This window comes from Narcine bancroftii, chromosome 3, assembly GCF_036971445.1.
Source record: "Narcine bancroftii isolate sNarBan1 chromosome 3, sNarBan1.hap1, whole genome shotgun sequence".
Taxonomy (NCBI): domain Eukaryota; kingdom Metazoa; phylum Chordata; class Chondrichthyes; order Torpediniformes; family Narcinidae; genus Narcine; species Narcine bancroftii.
Window position 1 is genome coordinate 308,855,732 of NC_091471.1, and position 20,306 is coordinate 308,876,037.

At 37.4% G+C, this 20,306-nt stretch overlaps 1 protein-coding gene across 9 annotated transcripts in view; it reads left to right on the plus strand.

Moving 5' to 3' along the window:
• The window catches only part of LOC138759047 (zinc finger RNA-binding protein-like), a 50,592-nt gene that overhangs the window by 5,208 nt on the left and 25,078 nt on the right, over window positions 1–20,306 (plus strand). For 3 of the 9 annotated variants that reach the window (XR_011354606.1, XM_069928872.1, XM_069928880.1), the window contains 8 exons: window positions 3,981–4,236; window positions 9,314–9,391; window positions 10,525–10,648; window positions 11,841–12,077; window positions 12,761–12,999; window positions 14,170–14,352; window positions 14,850–15,078; window positions 17,886–18,061. Coding sequence is in view for 8 of the 9 variants with exons in the window: in XM_069928872.1 (XP_069784973.1) it covers window positions 3,981–4,236; window positions 9,314–9,391; window positions 10,525–10,648; window positions 11,841–12,077; window positions 12,761–12,999; window positions 14,170–14,352; window positions 14,850–15,078; window positions 17,886–18,061 (1,522 nt within the window). In the remaining variant the exon portion in view is untranslated. Of the gene's footprint in view, window positions 1–3,980; window positions 4,237–8,074; window positions 8,144–9,313; window positions 9,392–10,524; window positions 10,649–11,840; window positions 12,078–12,760; window positions 13,000–14,169; window positions 14,353–14,849; window positions 15,079–17,885; window positions 18,062–20,306 lie in introns of those variants that run through there. The other 6 variants (XM_069928875.1, XM_069928874.1, XM_069928878.1 and 3 more) reach the window with 6 other exon arrangements.

Below are 20,306 nucleotides of genomic sequence, written 5' to 3' on the forward strand. Positions count from 1 at the left end.
GGGAAAATTGGTTGGTTGGGGTTGGGTGTTGGGTTTTTCCTCCTTTGCCTTTTGTCAGTGAGGTGGGCTCTGCGGTCTTCTTCAAAGGAGGCTGCTGCCCGCCAAACTGTGAGGCGCCAAGATGCACGGTTTGAGGCGTTATCAGCCCACTGGCGGTGGTCAATGTGGCAGGCACCAAGAGATTTCTTTAGGCAGTCCTTGTACCTTTTCTTTGGTGCACCTCTGTCACGGTGGCCAGTGGAGAGCTCGCCATATAATACGATCTTGGGAAGGCGATGGTCCTCCATTCTGGAGACGTGACCCATCCAGCGCAGCTGGATCTTCAGCAGCGTGGACTCGATGCTGTCGACCTCTGCCATCTCGAGTACCTCGACGTTAGGGGTGTGAGCGCTCCAATGGATGTTGAGGATGGAGCGGAGACAACGCTGGTGGAAGCGTTCTAGGAGCCGTAGGTGGTGCCGGTAGAGGACCCATGATTCGGAGCCGAACAGGAGTGTGGGTATGACAACGGCTCTGTATACGCTTATCTTTGTGAGGTTTTTCAGTTGGTTGTTTTTCCAGACTCTTTTGTGTAGTCTTCCAAAGGCGCTATTTGCCTTGGTGAGTCTGTTGTCTATCTCATTGTCGATCCTTGCATCTGATGAAATGGTGCAGCCGAGATAGGTAAACTGGTTGACCATTTTGAGTTTTGTGTGCCCGATGGAGATGTGGGGGGGCTGGTAGTCATGGTGGGGAGCTGGCTGATGGAGGACCTCAGTTTTCTTCAGGCTGACTTCCAGGCCAAACATTTTGGCAGTTTCCGCAAAGCAGGACGTCAAGCGCTGAAGAGCTGGCTCTGAATGGGCAACTAAAGCGGCATCATCTGCAAAGAGTAGTTCACGGACAAGTTTCTCTTGTGTCTTGGTGTGAGCTTGCAGGCGCCTCAGATTGAAGAGACTGCCATCCGTGCGGTACCGGATGTAAACAGCGTCTTCATTGTTGGGGTCTTTCATGGCTTGGTTCAGCATCATGCTGAAGAAGATTGAAAAGAGGGTTGGTGCGAGAACACAGCCTTGCTTCACGCCATTGTTAATGGAGAAGGGTTCAGAGAGCAGATAATCTATCTAACTATACCTTAAATATGTTGAATGAGGGAGTCTCAACTGCTTCCCTGGGCAGAGAATTCCACAGACTCACCACTCTCTAGGAAAAGGTTTTTCCTCATCTCTGTCTTAAATCTACTCCCCTGAATCTTTCCCTTAGTTCTGGTCTCACCTACCAGTGAAAACAATTTTCCTACCTTTATCTTGTATCCCTTTCATAATTTTATGTTTCTATAAGATTTTTTTTTTACACCTTTCCCTTGTTACATTTTCATGATCAAAATGGAATTTACTAGTGTCTGATAGAACAAAGGAGATTGATTACACTTGTGAATAACTTAAAGGGAAACTTAATTATTTTGGTGCCCATAGAAGCACTCTGTGCCAATTAGAAAATTGTTGAAATTTATAGTGTATTTTAGTATTACATTGCATTGCACATCCATTGTCTTTCAGAGAGGAGGCCTGAGTTTCTCCTTCAATTTTCAGTTACGTGGAGTTGAGGGAGGAACTTTTTCAGGCTGTGATATTCATAATTGTAGACCGAAGAGGAGGACTTTTCTGGTTGGATAATTTCACATTTATATCATCAAAGGGTATTGGGTAAAAATATAAAGCATTTGTGAAGAGTTTGCCCATTTTATTTTGAGTGTGTTGGGTTATGTGTTAAAATAACATTACAATGCAGGAAAAGAGATTTTGTGCTGGAATTTAGAATTGGATTGAATGAGTTAGAAAATAATCAAATGACAGATACTTGTCTCCAAATGACAGATACAGTCTATAAAATGCAATATGAAGGGCAATGAAGTCAAAACAGAAAATCAAAACCTTTCAGAAAAGAAAGGAAATGGTGTCCAAAAGCCAACTTTCAAAGATAGAGATGGCTTTCTTCCAAAATACTTAATTTTGAAATGGCTAAAGTAGGTGAAAGAAATGTGCCATCACTGTTTTAAAAATAGTGGGAGAAGGAAATCAGGTAAAAGGTAGGAGTGCATTGGGTTGTTCTCCATTTATTTGTTTGAGTGCAACTCTTAACAATTGGAAACTCGCTATCATCCAGGATAAAGCAGCCCCATTAATGGTAGCTCATCCTTGATCCTAAAGATATTTTCCTAACACCAAGGCCCATCTCTGTGAGCACAACCACCAAAAGGGCATCATGCATCATCTGCAGGCCTCTCCTCATGCTCGTTCTTGACAATAATTGATTCAGTGTTGTATTTCATTGAAGAAACAAATCCTGGAATCCCTGGCCAACTGCAGCATTTGAAGAAGGCGGGTCACCAGAACCACAAGCACAGTTGGAGACGGATGTAAATTCTGGACTTGCCAATCATGTTCTCTTCTCATAAATTAATTTTTAAAAAATATGCTGAGTGCTCTGCATTTCCTTGCACAAGAGTGTACTTCATTAAACGCATTGCAGTAAAGGCTCTGTAGCTTTTGTCATTGTCTTTCAGAGCAGCAGGAAAGCATGAACCTCATTCAATAAGATGATCGATCTGATTATTGGCCTCAACTTTACTTTCAAGCGTGATGCCCATAACCATTGATTCTGTGGTAGCTGCAGAATTTTTTTTCTCAGATGAATGTTTGTCAAGATTCAGCATTCACTGTGGTCTCGGAAAATTTGTAGGTCTGAAAAATAATTTCAATTAATTTCCATCTTAAATCAGTGTTCCCATTTTCAAAAACTGTTAAGTAGTTCTATATTTTTGCACAAGGGTTGTTCGTCTTGCCGAGCATTTCAATAAACGCAAGCCAAACAACTCGCCTTTGTAAGGCAACACTTAGATTCCAGGAATCCATTTGGGGAATTTCTGTACTGCCTCCATGCAAAAATAAAGGAAATAAGGAAGTGCAAACTGTATGTAGAATTTCCAACTGTCGTCTCACAAATATATTGTACAGTTGTAAGAAAATGTGTACCTTTGCACCCTATCCCAGTTTTAATGAAGGCTGTCATCACAAATTTCCACATTTCTTTTTGTACTGTGTCTCGTGAGGGCACGTTCCTGTTTTTTCATTATCAAATAGTATTTTTGTTTGTTTCTTTTTTTAATGTCAAAATGGGTAATCTTGCATTTCCTCGCATTATTCTTAATGGACTAAATTTTGCTGATTTTAGTTTATCTGTATACATTTGCAGGCTGGTTCTCTCGCTTTACCACATCTGCGTACTGCCCAGATATCAGAGCAGCACTGTCTGATACCACTCAGCATGTCATCTCTGTATATTTGGCCACAAAAGCATTTTTTATTGCCAGTTAAGTCATTTTTAGATATTTAACCATCAGTGAGGAAATGGTGCTAAGAGCTATCTTTTCAGGTTTCCAGAGCCAAAGAGCTTGAATTGGCAAATGAGCCAATTAAAACCCAAGTTGTGGTCAAAAAGTAAAGTTCTTAAGTTATGTTGTAAGTAAAGGAAAAAAATGTCTTTGTCTCAAACATTCTGGAGGCCACTGTATATTTAAGAGACAAAGTCGAGGTAATTTCGTGCAGAAATGGGGCTATTGGCCCGGTAAATCCATCCAAACACCGAGCACCCATTTGCGAAAAAATCATAAACGCATTCCACTTTATTCACTCCACATTCCTTCCAACTTCCCTCAGGTTCCACACCCCCACCCACCCCCTTCCACCTACACACTGCCAATTAACCTACAAACAATCACGTCTTTGGGCTGTGGGTGGAAACTGGAGCACTTGAAGTAACCCCATGTGGATGCAGAACATCTGTAAACTTGATGCCAAGGGAACCTGGCCCGCCATGACTATAAATCGGCAGTTCTGCCAGCTGCACTAACTACTGTGTTGTCCCTTCCCCCAAAAAAATGTTTTAAATTTCTAAATTGTTTACTTTAAATTGTTTTCTTCTGAATTTGTTTTCATCAGTGCACAGCCTGCCACTGGTATTTCATATTCGCATCCATCCACGGCAGCCAGTTACACTGTACAGCAAGCTCCACCAACGGCCCATGCAGTCACTGCAGCTTATGCTCCTGTGCCTGCCACGCCAGCAGTGAGACCAGTCACCTCAGCAGCATATGGAAGCTATCCGACAGCACATTCAGTGGCAGACTACAGCTATGGACAGAGGCAACCTGAAGCTGCACCGCAACAAACACCGGCTACAACACAAAACTATCAGGTAACCAATATAGCATTTCCTGCTCCCTGAGAAAGTCCTGTGTTTAGGAGGTAGGTACTTAAATTATGCTTTGTTCCAGTGCTTTCAACTCTGCAATGGGAAATGCTAAACTGTTTCATCCGAGTCCCAATGCAGTCATTTTGATTAGACCACTTGAATGAATTTCATAACACCAGGAAACTTGCAAACATCAGGTTAGGGTGTATTGGAAGTAAACATTATGGCTGAAATAGCTGCATAATTTGTCAGTTCTGTATGAGTAAATGCAAAGTGAAATTGTCCACTTTCTAAGAAATAATGAAACCTGAATACTACTTTCTCTTGAGTTACTGTTATGTGGATCTTTTTGCAAATTTAAAATATGGTTACTCACCTTTAACTGTAAAGGTTTTGGGTAAAATAATAGTACATATAAAGATTTCATTTATGAGGAGTTGAGTTTTCAATTAAAGACTGATCAAAAGGAATGAGGTTGGGAAGCAATTTGACCAGAAAAGATTATTTGAAATCTGGAGTTATTTCCACAAATCTCTGGGTGCTGTGTCAGTTGTAAAATTCCAAATGAACAATGAGTGTTTATCAAAAGGTGGGGGGGGGATACTGAAGTTGCAGATAAACTGTGGTCTAATTGAATGACAGAATGGGTTCAAGTGCTGAATGGCTTACTCCAGTAGATCTCATCTGTCTCGTCAGCTCATTCCAATTACTTTGCAAGTCTCATTTCTGAATTGTTTCCTTAGAAGATGTGATTTTTTTTTTAGATCTGCCTTGTCTCAAATTGCTTCACTGAAATCAGAAATGTTTATACTAGCGTTAAGAAATGGCAAATGTGCAATGCTATAACAATGTTTTCAAGGGGAGTTCTGATTTTGGTGTCAAAGTATATTTGCGTAATGAGAAACTTCAAAATGATTGTCACTTATATAGATGAGATAGGATTCATACAGTGTCTGATTCTATCTGGGCAATACCAGAATTGAAACTTGTGAGACAACCACGGAGTAATCTGGAATATACAATGAGTGAATGTTGCTTCCTTCTGTATGAATAGAGTACTGTGCATGGTTTGCTCCATTTTAAATCTTTTAATTCTACAGTAAAGCAGAGTTTGGCTCTAATCAGAGCTGATGTGGATTTTTCTGTAACATCAGAAAGGATATAATTTCAAGATTTTATTGAATAAAATCCTGTTTCCAAGGAAAAAAAAATGCATACCTGGACTATTCAAAATGATTTCTGAAATAATTTATTTTAACAAAGCAAACATATACATAACACCAGCTATCCCACCACATTTGAAACCTGTGGAAGCAGGAGTTGTCTTAATTAAATATTTTAGGTTGATAATGGGTAGGTGAAATGCCTTGATGGTATATTTGACATAGTTCCTATCTTGTGTTTCATCTTGATATTTTAGCAAGTAATTAGCCAGCATGCTTTATTGTAAAATTGAAATTATTTCTTCCCATGTTAAAAGAAACATCTTAATCCTAGAATGTTCTACTGTTAGATTAAGTACTTTTTCTTTGTTTTGAAAAGCAATCTGCTCAGTTTCAATTGGTTACTAATCAGGTAAGTCTAATAAATGTCAATTTTTTCTTTACAGGTTTCAAAAGATGTATGTTTTGTTTAATATTTGTAGATCAGCATAATTGAAATGAGAAGACTATGAACATTAACAGTGTATGCCCCAGTAATTCGTATAGAAATATTTTCATTTTCAATACACCATACTGGATTTGACAAAGTTAATAAAAAATATGCAAACAAGCCTGTAAATATATATTTTGTAGCATTAATTTCAGGTTATCCCCATAGCTGCGCCATCTTTAAACTAGAACTGCATTGAGTACCTAAGGTGCAGTTTCACTAAGGTGCTGAGCAATTAGGCTCAGGCTCCGGGTTCCATATTCTAATCATAATGCGAATGAAGGCTTACGTGCAATTTACCTTAACTACCTGCATATTGACTTTCAACAGGTGCACAAGGACACCCACGTATTTTTACACCTCATTTTTTCCATATTATACTGAATCAGCCACGTAATTGTCCATTGACTCGGTCTGTTCAAATGACACTGCATCTTCCTCACTGCTCACACAACCATCCAGCTTTGTCTTTCATGGAAGTCAAGATGTAACATTTAATTTTCCTGTTTCAATCATTAATCTTTTGTGAATATTTGAGGTCTTAGCACTAACTTACAGTACAGCACTTCTCACTGCCTGCCACTCGATGGTTCCCAATCCTTTAATTTTATCCACTGACCACTTATTTGTGACCTTATTGAAAGCTTTCTGAAAGTCCACGATATTTACTGGTTCTCATTCCACTCTAGTTAAATTCCCAAAACAATTCCAGTAAGTTTGTCAAGCATTCTCTCTTTCGGAAATTAAAACAGACTTGTCACTGATCTCCAAACACTCTTTAATAATGAACTCTAATATATTTTCCACTAATGTCAGACAGACCAGTCTGTAATTCCCTGATTTTTTTCAAATAATGGGGTTAATTCAACTCCCCTCCAATCCATTTGTACAAATCTAGAATCTGTAATTGGAAAATTACTGTCAATGCATTTTAGCCTGCATCCCAGGATGTGGCTCTTTTGGCTTTCACAATCCCTCAATTTCTCTAACACTAATTTCCTAATATTGAATGATTGATTAGTTCTCATCAGGTTATTTATATCTTCCATTGAAAATTATTTGTTCAGTACACCTGCTATTTATTTGTTCCCCATGATAAATTCTGCTTTTGCCTCAAAATCTTTTTATTTTCATGTATAAGCTTTGGCAGTCAGTTTTAAATGTTTCCTGTAAACATGCTCTTGTACTCTATTTTACCCCTCCTACATTTTCCCTTTGCTTTTTGCTGGGATTATTTTGGCCCAGTCAGTTTTGCTGGGATTATTTTGGCCTGATTTGTATTTCTTTGAATCTAATGCTATCCCCAGTTCCCCTTCTCACCCACTTTTGTCTCTTTTGAACTCTTGTCCAAATGCATGAAGAGCTGATCCAAAATTGCTTAGTCATATTGAACCAGGTTAGCTTTATCAAGCATAACTAAAAGTTTGGCACTGAAGGATGAAATATTTTGTAGAGCTAGAATCTTAATAAGGAATATTTGCTGTGACTTTCTAAAGTTATGTGGAAATTATGCTTTCATATTATTACACAGAAAAGTTGGTGTACATTTAAAGATTGAATAATTATCATGTTTTTAATTAAAGTGCATGGAATTCAATTAATCTGAATTATTGTTTTTAAAATATTTTGAAACCTACGTGCAAATTTAAGCGGGTGCATTATGATGGCTCGTGAAAGGTATTGGAGGCTTGGATTATTCAAAACTCAAAATTCACTGAGGGTGTGTGATGTGAAGGAATGCATTTGAAAACCAATCTGGTGTGCAGGGCATCTTTCTCAGAAAAGTGGGAAATGCAGCAGTTTTTTTTTCTGTTTAGAAAACTGATTGCAAACATCTGTGTGCAATCTGTCCATCTCTACCAGAGAGTTACAATGCTGGTAAATGTGAATTTGTGGGAATTAATTTGGGGGAAAAAAAGAAAAATTCCAAAGTGCAGTTTTATAGAAATTCTAAATGTAAAGTCATATTTCAATATTCAGTGCAACCATTCATTCACCATGGTGGTACAATTCTTACTCCAGTGTTCTTGCTCCAAAAAAATGTCTTTCCTCCTCTTCCTCCTCCTCACAGAGAAGTGCTGATATATACCAGAGTACATTTTCACAGATGGCCACAGTCTTCTGTTTCCTTACGCAAGCAGCCATTCTTGTGTGTGCCTTTATGATGAGTATTGAGCTTTTTTAGTCGGGAAGGGTGAAGCAAGCATCGGATGCTGTGCAGCACTACATGATACTTTGACCTATTGGGGAGCTCAGGGTGAGTGTTTATGCCTGAGCTGTGCGCACATTCTCTGGGGACTGGTATTTATCATGCTTTACGTGTGTGCGTGTGTGTTATATTTTTAACTCGTGTAGCTCTCAACTTGTGTAACTTTCTAGATCAGCATTGATGGTGGTCTCCAGAAAATGGATTATTCTTGAATAGTTCTGGATCAAGCTAATTGGATGTAACTACTAAAATTGTTTGGCTTCTTGAGAGTACTGATTCCAATGAAAAAATGTTTTAATGTTGCATTAATACTTTCTAATTCAACACTTTGGTGATCTTATTGATCCTGTTAAATGGCGTGGGGAAAGGGAAAGGTATTGTTTTCTTCAACATTTGAATCTTACTACGGAAAGTGTTCAGTGTTGTTTATTCTTGAATGAGCCTCTCAACATGACTCCAAAATCAAACTTGTTTGAATGTGAAGGAAATAATTTCACGTGTAGTTTCAAGGTTCCTATTTTGGAAGAAAGCAATTTAACACCATCACCCTGACAATGTTTACACAAAGTTAAATTTGGTGCCCCAGCATGACTAGTTTTGCTCGAGTGGTCACTTTAACTCGTGACCATTCATAAATGTTAGTTATAGTTCCATATTGCAATTCTTCCCACAAAAAATGTGGGTATGGTGTGCTTAGCTGTGCTATCATCTGAAATAATTCTCTTCAATGAATAGTGCGTAGGCTATGAGAACTCATGTCATGTCTCTATATGCAGACTTGCCCACAGAAAATTCTTTATCTTGTTTTTAACCTCATAAGAATTGCAGATTCTGCTAAATTGAAACTTTTTTGTTCAAGAAATATCTTAGCTGTTGTATTACATCTTTTTCCAAACAACTATGTAGTCACCCAAACTAAATTACATTTTTTTAGATTGTTACCTTGCTGTGTATAGACTGAAATCACATTAATTAGTCTAAGCAGATATTCATTTTGCTTGATTGTGATATTTTAAGATTCTTGTCAACAGATTGTTTGGTTACAAAGTGTAGCCAGAGAAGAATTTTATTAAAAGCACCAACAAAAAAAAAACTTTTTACCCACATCAAGATCTTTACTGACTCTGCGTTTGTGTGTTTGTTTCTTTAAGAAATATATATATATATATATATAGGCATTGATCTTGCCTCATTGAATCACAAAGTTTCTTTCTGCAGCAGTACTACGCACAAGGAGGAAATTCGGACAAGACAGAGTGGGGTTGGATGACTGACTTGATCTATGGTTCATCTAAGGTGCTTGTGGAGAAAGCTTAATTAACTTTGTATGTAAGGTAGATAGCCGCTAAACTGTCAGCTCAGAACATCGCATAGCTCCTTTTTAAAGTAGTTTTTAAAAAAAATTGCAAAGAATGTAGCAAATAAAGTTTAGATTTGTTTTGTTCATTTGCAAAAGTATTTTGTCATTATTTTAAGAGAAATATATGCTTATAAAGTGAATAGAAGGTGCACAGCTGAATTTTGCATAATATGTGGCTTTATAATGCCGGTGGTCACCAAGACCAAGTAATCAGCAGTAAAATTGATAGTCCTGGTCTGGGTAATAAATGGTATGAAAATTACACCTGACAGGTATGGATCTGAATCTGTCCAAATTTTTGGTGTTATTTTTGCAGCTATATTTTTGAATCATGAGTTGGTTGATACAATGTTAATAGGTGTGAAGTACTACCATTAGCTATATTTATTATAATGGGATCCATATACTAGATAGAAAAGCATCTGAATAGCCTTACCATACATGATACTCTTAATTTGAGACAACGCATTGGTTGTCATAAATTCCTTTGATTATAGACTTTTGTAAATCAGCTCTAAACTCCTTCTATTAACAGTGTTTGGTAGACGAAGATGTTTACGTTCGCTGGATTATTTCATTTCACTGTTCCACGCTCCAGTTCCCTCTTCCATCTCCCACAGTTCAAAAAAATAATTAAATGTTAATTCACAGCACAATATTACACCTTCACAATAAGACTTGAACCCTGTTGGTCTGGTTCATAAGTCGAAAACAAATCTTGCATTGCAAAACTGAATGCCCAATCATTTCAAATGGTGTGGTTCTACTTCCATGAAAGCAATTGTTTAAAGAAATATATCCCACCCTCTCACTTGACAATAAAAAGGTGAGAGTTGTGATTTAAGATGTCTGTCCCTTCTGAGTGATGGCCACAACGTAACACTGCCTTCCATGGGCGACTGCACAGATGATGCATGTGCCAGATGCTCCTCAAGATTAGTGCTGAGTGTTAAAGGTGTTTTCAAAATGACAACCGCTCTTGATGGCCGTTTTGTGATGGAGGATAGTTTTATTTGTAGCATTCTGCAGGTTTTGTGTCATTCATGTATTTTCCTTGTCTGTAATGTAGGACAATTACAGTTATGCACGTTCCACGGCCACAGCACCAACCTATGATAAACAGTATTATCAACAACCTGTCTCAGCTGCTGCTCAACCTCAACACACAGCCACTGATTCCTACTATCAGACAAGTAAGTGAGGAGTAGTGAAAATTTAGAACTTTCATCCTAATGACCTAGTTTGGTAAAACCCGAGCCACGTAACCTGGAAAGCTTGCGTGTTTGCCTGTGCGGAGATGCATGATTTCAGTGAACGATGCGAGGAACTCTGAGTTCAGCAGTCCAAAGATAAGGCAGCCAAACTCCTTAATATGGCCGTTGGTGAAGATGGCCGGTGGCTCTGATATCTGTCTTCAGCCACTTGATATTGGAGAAAACAAGGTAACGTGGGGTTTGGAAAGGAGGCCAAAATAGTTTCTTTTTCATTTTACAATTAGTCCAAGCAAATGTATGTCCTGGCAAAGTTTGAGTTAATTATAAATAATAAAATTAAAACATATTTCCAGAGTACTAAGTTTTGAATATCTAGTTGACATTTTAATTTAAATAGTCAAGAATTGGTTTGGTGGCAGCTATTGAATATCAATCTTTCATTTCCTGCCCATGATATTTTTGTCATGCTCAAAATTCTAATGTTCCAAAAAAAAATGAAGAAACAATAGATTCCATAGGAACACCAGATGAAGAATATAAATAAAAATAACTTACAACCTCTGAATAATAATTTGATTTTTTTGTTTTTTTAAAGGTGCTTTTACATTCCTATTTATTTCCATGTGTCTTAAAAGATGTGGGTAATTTTGGATCTCTTGGTTTGTCACAGTTGAGATGTTGAAATTTATTACTGATGCAAAATAGTTTTCAAAACCCAATCTCTGTCTAGTATCTTGAAATTTGCACAACTTAACTGCCTTCTGTATTTACTCATTGCCCTAGATCTGATTAATGTTTTTATAGATGAAGGTTGTCTGTCCCCCTTAACTTAGCAACTTGGAGAAGACCAATAAACTTGTTTGCAACATGCTGACACATCAGTCAGTACAGAAGTCTGGAACATGCTACTGTGAGCATGACAACAAACTGACAATTCTTTCTAAATATGGCCCAATTGTTCTAAGACCTTGCACAAGGACAAGAACAATATTTACATATGCTGGTTTATATTTTTATGGTAAACATGTTTAACTTTCAAGTTTTTGCAAAGCATCATTTTAAATAAATGCATTTGTATATTTTTATGGATAAAGCTGAAATGGAAACTCCTGTGTTTAATTAGGTAATCAAATTAGATAAAATATCTCCTTTTTTTATTTTTGTCTTTCAGTAGCTCCAAAAACTAGTTTCAGCCAGACAACACCACCATTCACACAAGCGCAACAGTCAAGACAAGTTACTGCAATAAAGCCAGCACCCGCTCCAATCCCAGTTACAACAAGCTATACAGTGTATCCTGTGGTAACAACTGTGCAACCCACTGTGCAACCCACTGCAGCAGTGGCCACTGCTGCTGTATCTTATACACAGACACCCTCCTACAATACAGCACCTGTCAGTTATTCAGGTAAGTAATCCTGCTTGAATTTTTGTTTTGGTGTGGCACAAATCTTTGCAGTTAAGGACCTTTGTGCAAAATCAATCTGCTCCTTTTTTGTGCAGCTTTAAAAAAAAATCCATGTACATTATTTATGATGCATCATCTGCCTCCGTTTTCTTCGAATATTTAATCTACCATTCCATCATATTTTGCTTCCCAGTACCTTTCTCACATGGCCAAGCTGATGTGCTCTGCAGCTTTGCATTCATGAAAACAGTTGTTACTGATATTAGTCAAAGCATGAGTTTTCAGATTTACCATCTTCTGTTCTGTATTCAGATTGCAAAGCAGAGCGACATTAGAACATTTTTTTTTATTGCTAATAAGCAATGAAAATTAAACTTGTAGTAGCAAGGTTGCAATACAACGTATTGTTCTTTATACTTGGTTATTAAGGGTGAATGATAATTAAGCCATAAGAGTAAATGTTCATACCATGAGCTAGTACAAGAATGAGAGTTTATTGTTGTATAAACAAGTGTAATATGTTGATGCACTAAAATTCTTCCTTGCTGCACCCACTCAAGTCCATAAGGTACACCAACAAAATATAAATCATGTGACCACAAACTGCCAAAACACAGAGAAAGTGATAATAAATATAAAAGATTGATACTATTCACTATTGTCACTATTCTTTGATTTATTAGGATCAAATTACTCCGGTTATGAAACTGTGTACCCTACTGCTCCATCATACTATCAGCAACCACAGAAACCCCCAGCCACCACCTGGACTAGCACTGGGACTGGAACCAGTACAAATACAGGAAGCACTTTCATCAAAAAGCCTGCCTTCCAGAACAAACAGCAGAAACCAAAGCCACCACCTAAACAACCACAGCTGCACTATTGTGATGTCTGTAAAATTAGCTGTGCTGGTCCCCAGGTAATTACTTTAGAAGAAAGCATGTTAGTAACGATATACTTCAAGAAAGACCTTTAAATCTGTGGTTAGCTTAGATCCTATGCAAAGCAATCTTTATCATCAAATGATTTGAGCATGTCTTTTTGAATTCAACTTTTAAAATGGTTGTTGTATCTTTTTGAACACAATTGTACATTTTTCATCTGTATGATAAGCTTCACGCAGTGCACTGTCTAATTTTAATTTCTCCATTGAAAATAGACATACAGCACGGTTACAGGCCATTTCAGCCCACGAGCTCCCTGCTGCCCAATTACACATAATTAATTGACCTACAACCGCCGGTAATTTTGAACGGTGGGAGGAAACCAGAGTACCTTGGGGGGAACCCATGCAGACTCGGGAGAATGTAAAGATTTCCTTACAGACAGTGTGATAATGTATAAGAAAACGTATCTCTTCCTATTTGTTTACTCTCCCAAGTTTTTTCTCTTAAAGTTGCTGTTTCATATTAGTTTACGGTTCTGTTTTTTTAACATTGGATGAAAACTATTCAATTGTGTACCCAAAGATTAGTTCTTGAAGCTCACACAAATACAAGTAGTTGGAACTGTAGATGCTAATAAAGGAATGTATCCCAGGCTTAGTTTAAGTCTCTTAGGTTTTCTATTCTCTTGCCATTCCACTTCTTCCAACATCATAACAGGACTGTCATTGTCCTGCAGCCATGAGCAACACTGAATATTCAGAAGACAAATTTTCTGCTGTGTGGACCAGCTGACTCAATAAAATCTTTGCTTTTAATTCTTTGATATGACTGCCACTTGTTGAAAATCTTTTGAACAGTTGCAGTCAGTGAGGAAGGAGCTACTCTAAATCTGTTGATCCAGAAAGAAAGTATGTACTAGGATTTGTCAAAATCAGGAAAACATGCAAGAACATGAGAAATAGGATCAAGATTAGATAATTTAGCCCCTCAATCTCAAATATTCTCTGTATAATTTTAAGACTAATCACTAGTTTTTCATTCCTTGGCTCACCTCTACTCATTGAGCCATCGAAAGATTCTTTCATCTGTTTGTCCAGACATTTAACATATACTTTAATATATTTCGTTTTCTCTGTCCTCCCCATAATTCTATGCACCCAAATCCAACCCCCGCCTCCCTGAAACCACTGTACATCCCCAAGACTTACAGAGAGCATTTGGAAGGCCAGAAGCATAAGAAAAAAGAAGCAGCATTAAAGGGTGGAAATCAGGCTATCAGTGGGCCACGTGGTGCCCAAGGCCAGCTACGATGTGAATTGTGTGACGTGTCCTGTACAGGTGCAGATGCCTATGCTGCACACATACGAGGTGCCAAGCACCAAAAGGTATTTGTCATGATGCACTAATTACAGAAAATGCTCAGACTACATAGCATATCCGTCAATAATTAAAATGTCAGTTTAACATTTCTCACTCCCAGTCTGCATAGTTTAGTTTTACTTTACGTTGATGTCAGTATTTGATGTGTAATTCCAACATGTCAATGCCAATAACTGGTTTTGATATTGATTCATCACTGGGTGATGGTAAAAGGTTCAGAGTGAAGCAACATTCTAAGGTAACCTGAAATTCAGCCCGTTCTCTCAAGTCCCCGTTTCAGAAATTCTTGTTAATTTGCACCATTGTTTACAGATTTTAAAAGCTTAATTTATATTTTTTCAGATAAAAATGTCAATTAGTACAGACCATAAAGTTAGGGGCCATAGTCTCTTGAGGACTATTTATTCTAAAGGGGAAAATGCCCCAGGTTTCGGTTCGTCCAGAGTTCCTGTTTGATGCAGAGGTTGAATGTATATTAACAGTTCTTTGTTCATTTCTGCAGGTTGTTAAATTGCACACCAAATTGGGCAAGCCAATTCCCTCCACAGAGCCAGTTGTAGTGAATTCAGCATCAAATACAATAAATAAAACAGTGAGCAGTGCTGCTACCACCACCGTACCAGCAGCCAACCAAATTTCTCCCAAGCCTGCTGTTGCCTTCACCAACAGTACGAACAAGCCACCTACAGTGACAGTGAAGAAACCTGTAACACCTAAAATAACATTTGTTGGTATGTTGGAGATTTTGAATTGTTAAATATTTTTTCAGCTATGTCCTTTTCTTAATTTGAAGATCGTTACTCTGTTTAGTGATTACTTTGTGCACTGTCTGATAGTTCCATCTGTAAAAATAGAAAACAATGTATCAGTAGGTCATTTAATTCTTGTACTGTGCCTGCTCTTATCCTTCAATAGGATCAAGAGCGACTGTCCTAATGCTATTGTCTCCACTTTCTTTCCATTAACGCCTTTTGCATCTATAATTCTATTGATCTTAAATTCATTGAGAGACTTGACTTTCATGGACTTCTATGATAGAGAATGCTGTAGATTTACAGCATTGAAGAAATTTAAAGTTGTCTAGGTTCAAGTTGTTTTGCTTTGTCATGAGACAAACCTCTAGTTCTAGGTCAACAGGGAGAAACTCTCTATCTACATCCAGTCTCTTGAGCCATTTGTCTTTGAAACCTCTCATTCTTTTAAACTATTGTCAATTCATGCCTAGTCAACCCAATCTATCCTCATACAAATCTGGAATTGGAATTGATGAGTCTTCATCTCTTACTCTATGGCAAGAGTATTCTTGGGTAAGGAGAAGACAAAACTGTACAGAACTCCTCTGGCATGTGGTCTCATTGCTCCCATACTTGGAACTACATGCAATGAAGATTATACACTATTTGCCCCATCAAATGCATGCTGCACTTTTATGTTTGATCTCAGTGTCTGACCTACAAGGATACATTTCTCAATTTATCATTTAAATAGTGTATGATGTTTCTGTTTTGTATCAAACCAGAAACTTCATATTTATCCATGTTCTTCTGCCATGTATTTACCTCCCTATTTACTTGGTTTATCAAAATTGTCTAAAGCTGCCTTGAATTCTCCTATCCAATTTTGTCATGGCAAACTTAGAAGTATAATTTCACTTTCCTCTTCCAACAAGGACCCAGCCATTGATCCCCATCAAATCCTGCAAATGATCCTAGCATAAAAACCGATTTATTCCTCCTCTATCTGTAATCCCGTTCTTAATCCATGCCAGTGTATTACCCCAATTCCACAAGCTTTAATTTTACTTTTACCTTTTTACCATCACTTTTTACCCACTGGTTCTCTCTTATCTATTCTGTAGTTCCGTCCTGAAAATTTTCAATAGGTTGGCAAACACTATTTTCCTTACATAAATCTATGTTGACTTTCTTTCATCCATTGACATTTTTGACGTGCCCTGCTCTGACCTCATTTATACTGGACACTGCCCGTAGTTTCTTATTTCTGCTCTCATTTATAAATGGAACTTTATTGGTGCCCTTTCAGTCTGTAAGAATAATTCTATAATCTCAATAATTTTGGAAGATGACAACCAATTTAACCACCATTTCTATGCTAGATCATTTGGCACTCTGCATACAAGTTGATGTTTTGGGACTGCATCAACTTTCAATTATTTCTCCAGCACTTTTTTCAGTAATTATAATTTTTTTTTACATTTCTCCCTTTTATTGAAGCTAGGTTCCCCAACATTTCTGGCAAGTCACACTGGACAACAAATTTTTCAAAAGGTTTGCTTTCTGAACAAATGAAGATTTTGATAGACAGCTTCAAGCTGAACACAAAGATCAGTTCAAATTTGCTGTATCACGTAGGAAGTTGGAGAAACATTAAATGAACTGTTCTTGAATTTAGCATATTTAATTGCATAATAATTCTAGCACATTGCGTTAGTTCAACAGACCTAAAAATGTTTTGCAGCTGATTTTCATTTGTACTCAGCACCTGATATCTTTCGACAGTTTCCAACAATAGTCAGCCAGCTTTGATGGATTCCAGTTGCCTTTCACCGTGTTCATCATTGACGGCACCAAGATCAGCAGGGAAAAAGTCCCAATGGTGAATGCAGAAAATGAATTTTCATGACATGTTGCACTTCATGGTTTTGTAGACTTGAAGTCGACTTAAAATGTGACAGGAAATCACAAAATTAGGTTGTATCTTTAAAAAAAAGTATGAGATAGGAAAATTTTAAGGTGATTTTCGTGATCAGCAGCCAAAAATCCATAAAATACACTCAAAGGTATTCAGGAAGTAAAATCTTCGTTGTCCAGTGCTATTTGTCCTATTCCCTGAGAACAGTTTGGTTAATTGTGCTTCATTCTCTATTATAAATTCGTCAGTGTCTGACTAAATTGGTTCAGTGTCGTCTCTAAATGGCCATATCTTTTAACTACAAAGTTTAAAATTTATTAGTGCATGTAAGTTTGTGTAATGCCTTAGTTTCTGTGTGTGCACTCAGGAACATATTTTAAATTTTACACTTTCTATTAACGAGAACTATTTGCTCAGTTGCCCTATCAATAATCTATTGATCTTATTATTGGATTCCTGAGTAATCACATATTTTTAAATTATTGGTGGTTTGTAACTTGCATTGCTACATTTTAACAAATTATTCACAATATAATTGAATGAACATTGTGTATAATATTTGTCAGGATTCAAATCACTAGCCATGCAATACAGAAATGTTATATTCTCTTTTTAATAAAGAGTGAAGACTTGGATTTTGGGGTAATGGAAGAGGAGTTTTCAATTATGTTGGTCTTGATGTTGGATTTGTGCTGTTTACTCAAATGCTATTATTGTGATACTGATGCATGCTGAAGAAAAAAGATCCTTCATCTATGTAAAATACAGGTTTTGGCGTGTGATTACTTATTTTTTGGATTGATTATAACAGTTGCATGTAGTGGTAAATACACACTGTATTCTGTCTCCCATTTGAATAAATTCGAAAACTATTCTGAATTTGAAGGAGGAAACAAATTGCAGACGATGGGAAACAAAGTGGAAGATATTAAAGTCCCAAATGCTAAGCCAGAATCTCAGGAATTCAAGTCTGACCAGGTCACATCGCCAGTGCCTGCTTCCAGTATCCCAGCACAACTTCAAAATGATGTACAGCCTGTGGGCCATGATTATGTAGAAGAGGTATCTTTTCCAAAATTATTTTTCAAATATTTATTTAACGCTATAGAAAACGGCAGTTTTGAAACTTTAATGGGGAATGTTTTATTTTAGAAGCGGTTAAAATAATGCGCAAAAGGGAAAGCGAGCAAGGAGAATCTGTTTATAAAGAACTTTTCCTTTGTTGCATCCCTTTCTTTTCAAAACTTTCAATTCTTGGGACTAACATTTTCCTAAATGCATTTATTGGCAACTAAAGTTCTGCATAGGTGAAGAAACTTACCATGCTGTAATAGTATAAATGAAATTTTGTAGTCCCATTTGATTTATCTACAATGATCTGTGGTGCCAAATTAGACTATATAGAGGGGTGTAAGGTTTTTGCAGAGGGGAAGGTGAAGAAAGTAGAGCAGGTCAATCAAATTAAACAGTGCCATGCATGCAGGGAGCAATAACCTGAGTTGAGATCCATGGCTCTCCAAAATAATAATAATGCGCTGATATTGCACAGAATTCATCTTTCTCCACTTCCCCAGTTAATGAATACTTTGGGGCTATCCATGTTTCCAGCCAAACTACTGTAGTGCAGCATCCACCAGTGTAGAAAATTGTTCAGGTGATACCTTTTTTCAAAAACAAAAAATGCAAGAAATATCTTGGCCAAATACAACTGTTCACAATTATTAGCAGAATGAACAAGATTTTGGTAATGCTTTCCAGTTTTATTTAATCGTGCTGCTCAGTTTGGGTTCCAGTAGCTTCAGGTTTCATTAACAGTCTTAGTTCAAACACGGAGAAAAGTGTTGAATTGTGGAGGAGTGGTGAATGATTGCTCTTGATCTCAATGTAGCATTTGACAGAGTACAATGTCAAGGAGCCTACTAAAATTGAAGTCATTGGGAATTATTGTAAAATTCTGCAAAAGTTGCAGTTATACCTTAGCAGAGGAAAGTTTTGATTGGTAAGACCATTCATCTTGGCCTCAGAACACTTTTGCATTTTTTCTTTGAGGGAGTGTCCTCCCAAGAATTTTTCAGATGTTTCACTAAAATCTTTCCTCTGTCAGAAAGTCAGGATTGGGATATTTTCTGGTGATTTTGTTTTTAGTCCTATTTATAGCAACCTAGTCAATGAAACAAATTCGTATGCAGGAAAATCTTGACAATGTTCAGACTTGCACTGGAAAGTGCAAGTCATTTTTACATCAGGTAGATGCAAAACAATGGTCTTCAACAAAAGAGGCAAACTACCCACTCATGAGATTCAGAAGCATATAATTGAATTCCCCAATGTCAAAATCTTTGAGAAACTTAACTAGGCATCCATATAACTACTGAGAAAGTAAGAACATATGTCAGAATTATAATGGTATAGTTTCTTGCCTGAATGAGTTGAACTCCAACAACAATCTAGAAGTGTAGTACCATCAAGCACAAACTGAACCGTTTGAAACATTATTTCCATCACTTTAAGGATAAAGCTGATGTTGCAGATTAACAAGATATTTTGTAAATTCCATTTTACAGTGTTTGTACATGCCATACAGTTACAGTCAGTTATTATGTCCATGCTTCATTTGGTGTTTTGACAGTGCGGGGCTTTGGCTGACTCTTTTCTTTGACTTCCATGTGCTGAATGTTAATCATGAGCTGCGGTCTTGAAGGCTGTGTGCCATGTAACTGTTTGCTACTGATTCTGGGTCTTACTGCCAATATTGCAAACCTTCAAGTTAGTTTTCTTGAATGTGTTTTTTTTTTGGAGTTCATTGGAGCACTGCCCTTGCTGCAGTTGTCTGTACAGTAGAATTATTGGAATGGAAATTTTTGCATAAACCCAATATGACTGGTCCAGCATAGCTATACTGATGCTTGTGATTCCACACACCTCTTGACTTGTTTGGAACCCTCTGCTGCCATGTTCTTGGAGCCACCCTTGATTGCCAATGTAGATGAGAACTCAAGAATTGAATTATGGCATTAATAGGTAATCTCAGTCTCACAACCATACAGCAGCAAAGACAGTACACCAGTCTTGTAGACTTCTACCTTAGTCTTCAGAGATATACCATGGTCAATCCATAGATCTTAAACATTCATTCCCTCTACCACAGGCACACAGTGTGTATCATCTCCAAGATTTACTGCAGGAACCTGTCAAGTCATCTTCAACAGAACTTCCCAAACACAAAACCACCACGTGGAGGGCAAAGGCACCACCTCCTCCCAAGTTCCAGTTCAATTTCTTCATCATCCTGACTTGGATGCAAAAA